The sequence below is a fragment of the Pleurodeles waltl genome, chromosome 5, assembly GCF_031143425.1.
Source record: "Pleurodeles waltl isolate 20211129_DDA chromosome 5, aPleWal1.hap1.20221129, whole genome shotgun sequence".
Lineage (NCBI taxonomy): Eukaryota > Metazoa > Chordata > Amphibia > Caudata > Salamandridae > Pleurodeles > Pleurodeles waltl.
In genome coordinates, this window is record NC_090444.1 from 1602784714 (window position 1) to 1602791340 (window position 6627).

The 6627-nt window shown below is 45.3% G+C and overlaps 1 protein-coding gene across 1 annotated transcript; it reads left to right on the forward strand.

Moving 5' to 3' along the window:
• Positions 1 to 641: 641 nt before the first annotated feature.
• LOC138297413 (myb-related transcription factor, partner of profilin-like) lies at positions 642 to 5062 on the forward strand. Its single transcript, XM_069236777.1, has 2 exons — positions 642 to 1981; positions 4120 to 5062. The coding sequence occupies exons 1-2, from the start codon at positions 1495 to 1497 to the stop codon at positions 4299 to 4301; spliced, it is 669 nt and encodes a 222-aa protein (XP_069092878.1). The 5' UTR covers positions 642 to 1494; the 3' UTR covers positions 4302 to 5062.
• Positions 5063 to 6627: the final 1565 nt, after the last annotated feature.

Here is a 6627-nt window from a genome sequence, read left to right on the forward strand (position 1 = left end):
TAATTTTTGAAGGTTTTTCCCAAATTGTCTGGATGTTTATAGCAGAGGGATGTCTCTCCTCTTAGCAGTTTCTTTATCTGATTCTGACCTTGTATAGATTGAAACAGTTATATAAATTAATGATAAATTATAGTACTATTCAAATCATATTACTATACCCTGCTATCACATTTGCAGGGTTTATGATCTAGTGCTTTTAGACTCAGCATTGTTTTTACGCTGATGCTGCTATATTAATTTGGCATTACTGCACTGCTTAACGTTTTTTCTGCAGTATTGGGGATGTATTGTTATTCGTACCTTTAAAAAAAATCTATAAAAATAAGTTGAAAAAAGAAAGACCCCTAGCAACCTTGACAAGCCACGAGGGCATACTAGACTTCATCCAACGGCCATGATCCTCCAGTTCTCTTAGTAAACGCTATGCACACGAAATTCTGTAAACTAACAAAGTACTGGAAACAACAGTATGATCATTTTAATGTAGCAGGCGCAAGAGTGCAGTTCCACAATCCGTTACTAGAGGTCCCTGCGGATCTCCCCAGGGACATCTAGTAACCACGCGTGGTACTGCAGCCTTTTGGCAACAGAGCTTTTGGTTTTCCCTTGGAAGGAGCGTCCCGCCAATCGCAGAAGAAAATAAACGCTGATGCCTCTCAGGAAAACGCCGAACACGCACCGGGACGACAACTTTTCACATTCCCGGAACTGTTTGCTAGTCACTCGTTGGCCGGCATTTCAGGCTGTTATATCTTCCAAGACTACGGTCTGCCTTGTCAGCCGGGGAAGACTTGCAAGACTCAGCCTGAGAGTAATCAAGAAAAGGTATAGGCAAACCACGCCACTATCAGTGAGAGTGTTATGCTAAGGCGCGCAATCATGAGCCCTCAGCAGTCTGTGCGTGTTTTGGGAGCAGCGGAAATGATGTCGGGGTGTGTTAGATAGAGGCAGAGGCTACATGACACAACATGAACAACTTTTCTCCAGACTGCGACGACAGAGATTGTGTCAAGCCATTACCAAACGGGGAACAGCCTAGCAAACGAAACAGTAAAAAATAAAACAGAAGAAACTCCCAGAGCGATCTAAGGCCCATATTTATATGTTTTTTTGTGCCACATTTGTGTCATTTTTTTTTTTATGCAAAAGCGGCGCAAAACGACAAAATACAATTGGCCCATATTTATACTTTTTGACGCAAAACTGCGCTATCGCAGTTTTGCGTCAAAAAAATTTGCGCCGTCTAACGCCATTTGGATGCGCCATTCGGGCGTCAAATTTATACTTTGACGTACGGCGGCGCAACCAACAGGTGGGAGTCATTATTTCGTGACGCAAACAGCGTCGGTCTGTCGTAAGGCAAACCCACGTAAAAGTGACGCAAATCACTGTGGGTCGATTTACGACAGCGCAATCGTGAATACGCCGTTTTTTTTCACGCTATTGCGTGACATTTTTGCGCGAAAACTGCACTTACAGGAGAGGAGACCCAAAATGGATCCCAGATGCCCCAACAGACCCCAGGAGGATGAGAGCAGACCAGGACCCAGCCAGGAGGAAGCACACAGGAACCAGGACATGTTAAAGAAAAAAAGAAAGTGTCGCTTCAGTGCAGAGGAGCAGGAAATCCTGGTGAAAGAGGTGACGGAACACCAGCACCAACTTTTCATATCCTCAAAATTGCCACTCAGTAGGAGAGAGGCCATCTGGAAAGAAATTGTGGACAAGATAAACAGTGTGGCTGAAGAACGCCGGACAGTCACTGAGTGTAAGAAACGCTGGCATGACTGTAAACGTAGGACCAAAGAGAAAATGGCCAGGAACAGGAAGGCAGCAATGCAGACTGGAGGGGGGAGTCCAGCACAACAGGAGGCTCTGGACCACATGGAGGAGATGGTCGCAGCTGTCATCCCAGAGGAGATCGTCACAGGGATACAAGGACTGGACAGCGCAGACTACCACGACACTACGCACATGCAGGGTAAGTCGCATGGGGAATTACAATGCAATAATGGGGACTGTAAGCAGGGGGGGGATACCTACTACACAATGCATGTAACTTAGCACATATATGAAGTGGCATGGGGAAAGGGGCACGGCAGGGGGGAATGCCCAGGACACTACCCTGAATCCACATCCAGGCACTTGTTTTGCACAAACTATTCCCCATCAACTAGGTCCCTACCTGTAATGCAGTAGCAAATACAACAACTGCAACTTAACTGCCACCACAGTTGACAATAACACCTCTCATCTCTGGGCAGCTATAGTACCAAATGGCAGGAACCCCACCCTGGAACATACATTCCTAAATTAGGGGGTGAGGATGACATCTGCAACTACTCCTAGAAATAAGACAAAGCTACCAGTACATTTAAATGCCGAATGTCCATAACTGACACATACATAAGCCTAAGTAAACAGCAATAGGAGCCACACAGCACTAACGACACACACATGCTGCATACGTCAGGGTCCCTCACGTGCCTGCCTAACAATGCTACATCACAAATGTCATACTGCTCAGACAACAACATTGACGAGGGGACACAGGCAACTGGTCAATGAAACACATCTGCACAGTCTAACCAAAAAATAGGACATTCATACGATAAACAGGCCAATCCAGTAAGACACACATGAGACCCCATCAGATACAAACATCAACAATGTTTACATCCATACCACATCCTAACATTGACATACATAGGTCATGCCACCTAACATGTACAGATCATGCAATGTGAATAAAAAGTGTATGGTGCAGGGCCTGTGAGGCAAGTGTGCTGGCAGGGCAGTCACAACACCCACAGTCAGTCAAAGTGTAGCGTGGCAAGTGAAACGTGTACTTTGCGCAATAGCCTCAGGCTGGAGGCCTTTGTGCATCTTACCCTGAATGTACTTATACTCATTTGCTCACATCTAAGTGCCTCAGAGCACTTTGCACTAAATGAATCTCATTGCCCTTCCTATCAGTTAATGTAGCAAATAGTCAGTCCTAAGGTGTTGGCAATTAGTCAAATCACCCTGTTTTGCCTACTTCTGCACTGGAGTTTGCCAGAACATATTCACTCTGTGGCCCAGTCAAGGATACCGTCTGGTTCGTTGATGATAGATGTGGTAGGGGTTAAGGTTTGCCATTCCTGCGTAGGGAAACTTTGTCATCACAATGACATATGTCTTTTAAATTCACTTCCTCGTCCCAAGACACGCATGGGGGAGTTTACAAACAGAAAATCACATCTAGATGCTGCCTGCCTTGCTGCTGATGCACAACCAGATCCCAGCCCATTCCTCTGATATGAGGGATGATGTCTCCCCTGTGATTCAGACAGCCAAGCTCCAAACTTAACATGCAGTGCTATATATAGAACAAGCAGAGGGAGAGTAGAAACTGTTAGGCACCATGATAGCTGTGTACCAATGTATTACTCTCCTGCGGACTATTTCAGTTCTAACTGTGTGTATTGTTTTGGTTATTGGGGCTCACACCTAAATTCCTACAAGTCTGTTGTACAATGAAACTTCATATCAAACAAATACTGTCTGTGTCATTTGTGTATGGGAACATACCGGAAAAGATAGAAATGTGTAGGACCTGAGTGACCACCACTTCCCTGAGAAGTCCCAAAGATGTCATGGGCTTGGACTTCTAAACATTCCTCTGTTGTGGGAGACCAGAGGCACTGCTAGTCTGTCTGAGCTAAATACAATATCTGGGTGACAGAGTTATTTACAAGTGGGTCAAACTTAGTCCCCCACACCATTAGCTATCCTGCTGCCTAGAAAGCCAAGAATCACATGTAGGATAATGAGAGCCCACCCAAACAAATGTCCCTCCATAACAATAGTGAAACACCGAGGGAGGAGTAGGACAAAAAAATGCATATTCCAAAATAATTACAAATCAACACCTAGAGATGACCTGGCAGGCATGTCTGATAGCTCCATATCATATATGTGACACACAGGTGGGCCATAGGCCTACAACAATGCCCTATGACAGACAGCAGATACCAAGACAAAATCAGAGTACAAAGTAAAGGCATCCAAAGGCTTGTATCTTAGTGCTAAATGATCTCAACACAGACACACTAATTGTACCCTGTTTCTTTGCAGAGGAACACGGATCTCCTGCCGATATGCCTGTCCATGAGTTCCCTGATGACATGGATGACGAGAACATCAACCTCACACAAGAGACCATTGACATGGTCCTCGAAAGCCTCCAAACCCCCCCTTCAGTAACAAGGAGGAGCCAAGATGAAGCAGCCACCACAGTAGAACCACCCCAATTGTAAGACCTGCCAGCTCCAACACAGCTGAGGACTCTGACGACACTGGCACCAGCTTCGAAAGAACAGTCGTTGGGGTCCAGCGGGAGCTGGCCAAGGAGGTGCGGGTGGGGATGCAAACTATGGCAGCCAGCCTTGAGGGGGTGCGTTCGTGCATGCTGTCAACTGCTGATCAGGCAGCTGCAATGCAAGCCAGAACATCGCTGTTGGAGGAACTTTTAGTAACACAGAAGGCAATCTGCACAGCTGTCATCCAGTTGACCAAACAACTCCAACAGCAAGCCAGTCAGCGTGTGCACGAATGCAACATCGAACCCCTCAGGGCAGACCTGGCTGCCTACCATCGGGATGTGGCTGCCATTCTGAAAAACCAGCACGCTCTCCTTGCTGCAGTACTGCCCTTCATAACTGGACAGGGATCAGCCCCCAGGATGTCTGCCTCCATGTCTTCTGACACTGAGGTGTGTGTTGCCCCTTCAAAACCAACAACAACAAGGACACACCAGGCAACACACACATCAGAAGAAGAAGACATGGAACAGATAACATTCACACGCAAGAGTACCCGGAAGCCCTAGTCCCTGCACCATGCCCCACTCTGACCAAGGTCCTACGTTTTGACACATGCCAGCCTCACTCCAACTACCCTCAATGACTGTTCGGCAATCTACTGTTTAACTTGTCCACATTGGCTGTAAATGTTTCTCTCCTACCATTTGGCAATTCCTGTTCCTCTGCACCGTCTGTGACATCACCCCAGCATGTCAGGAGCATCATCCACACCCTGTAAATAGGATCACCATTTAAGAATGCACCAGAACGGACTCACCTAACATTGTTAATGGACTTTTTGCACTACTCCACCTAAAAATAAATATCACTTGCACACCTATTGTGTCTCTGTGTCATTTCACACTTCAACTGTGCAGTACATAACTCCAAAGTGGCTGTGTGGCAACCATGTTGATTCTCTAGACTACTGTCCTGATTTCATGTATACTGAAACATCTGTGCAGTGGCCAGGATTGCATCATAGCTTTACTAGACTGAGGAAAATAACTGATGTAGGGACTAAGCACACACAATCATGCTGTGTTGGACAGAATGAGGCCCCATCCATAGCTATTCTAGACAACTAATGGTGGATGAGAAATGTAGGCACCTTGCGATACTAACACAATACATTATGCTGTAAAATGAAAGGAATGAAAACCAAATTACACTGCATCAATCACCCTTACAGCGTATACTACCATGAAGGAAAGTCATGCTCAAGCAGTACACACATGATGTAGGTCAGCAATGACAGCAACAAGACAAGAGTGTGAACAAATACTCATCTACAAAGCTCTCCCTGAACTTCACAATGCTGTCCGACCTATCTATTTACCTACAAAATCAACTCTGGAACCACTCTTTGTGAAGTAGGATACATACCAACCCCAAATCTTGATGATCTATGCACACTACCAATGGTGGCTCTCCCACACGGTGGATACTTACCAAGTTAGCACACGGGTAGCTGGCATGTTAAACCTCAATAGCCTGGGGATAGCGAGCATAGGACACAAATGTCATACTAAAACTTTCTGCTACACTGATGTCAAGGCCATGAAAAGGTAGCACCTAACGCATCTGGTAAAGGGTTAACAAATTTTTTATTTCAAATAAGTAAGAAAAGAGGCAACTAAGGGAAAGATAAACCTACACTAATCTAACCTGACAACTACTAACCCACAACTGTCCCTAACTAACCTAAGCTAAACTTACTCTACACATGTAACAAAACGATCTAAACATCAACCCCCCACCCCCCATTATGAGACAAGACACATGCAGGACAACACTTACTAACCTACACACATACTATACTATCCTAAACAAACATATATTTGTTTGTATATTTTTTTTTTTTATATATTTTTTTTTTAATTTTTTTTTTTTTATCAAACAGGAATCCCAACATTGCCCCCCACCCACCCACCCACACAAAAATATTAGATAGAAAGTATAAGGACCCCCCACCCTCTTACCTAACACTAACTAAGCTAATTACCTATACTTATCCTACAACTAACCCCCCAAACCCAACTAACAGTATGAAAAGAGGAAAGAGGGGAGAGGGGAGGGGTAAAAGTTCAGGAGGGCAAAATAACTAAAGATTTGCCCTCTGAAGTGTGCGCCGGATGGAGCGCACCTTCTTTTTAACCTCCGCCATGTCCTCCGTCAGGTTGTCAACCTTTTGAATTAACCTGTCCAGTTTCCTAGACAATGCCTGGAAGGCTGCAGGGTCAATTGGAGGGTCACTGCTGGTCTGCGTGCCGGTGGAGGT

What these genes read in the sequence shown, in the direction of transcription:
- LOC138297413 (XM_069236777.1), top strand. Translation starts at nt 1,495, where the DNA reads ATGGATCCCAGATGCCCCAACAGACCCCAGGAGGATGAGAGCAGACCA. An exon ending in CGACACTACGCACATGCAGG is followed by an intron (nt 1,982 to 4,119) that starts GTAAGTCGCATG and finishes GTTTCTTTGCAG; the next exon opens with AGGAACACGGATCTCCTGCC.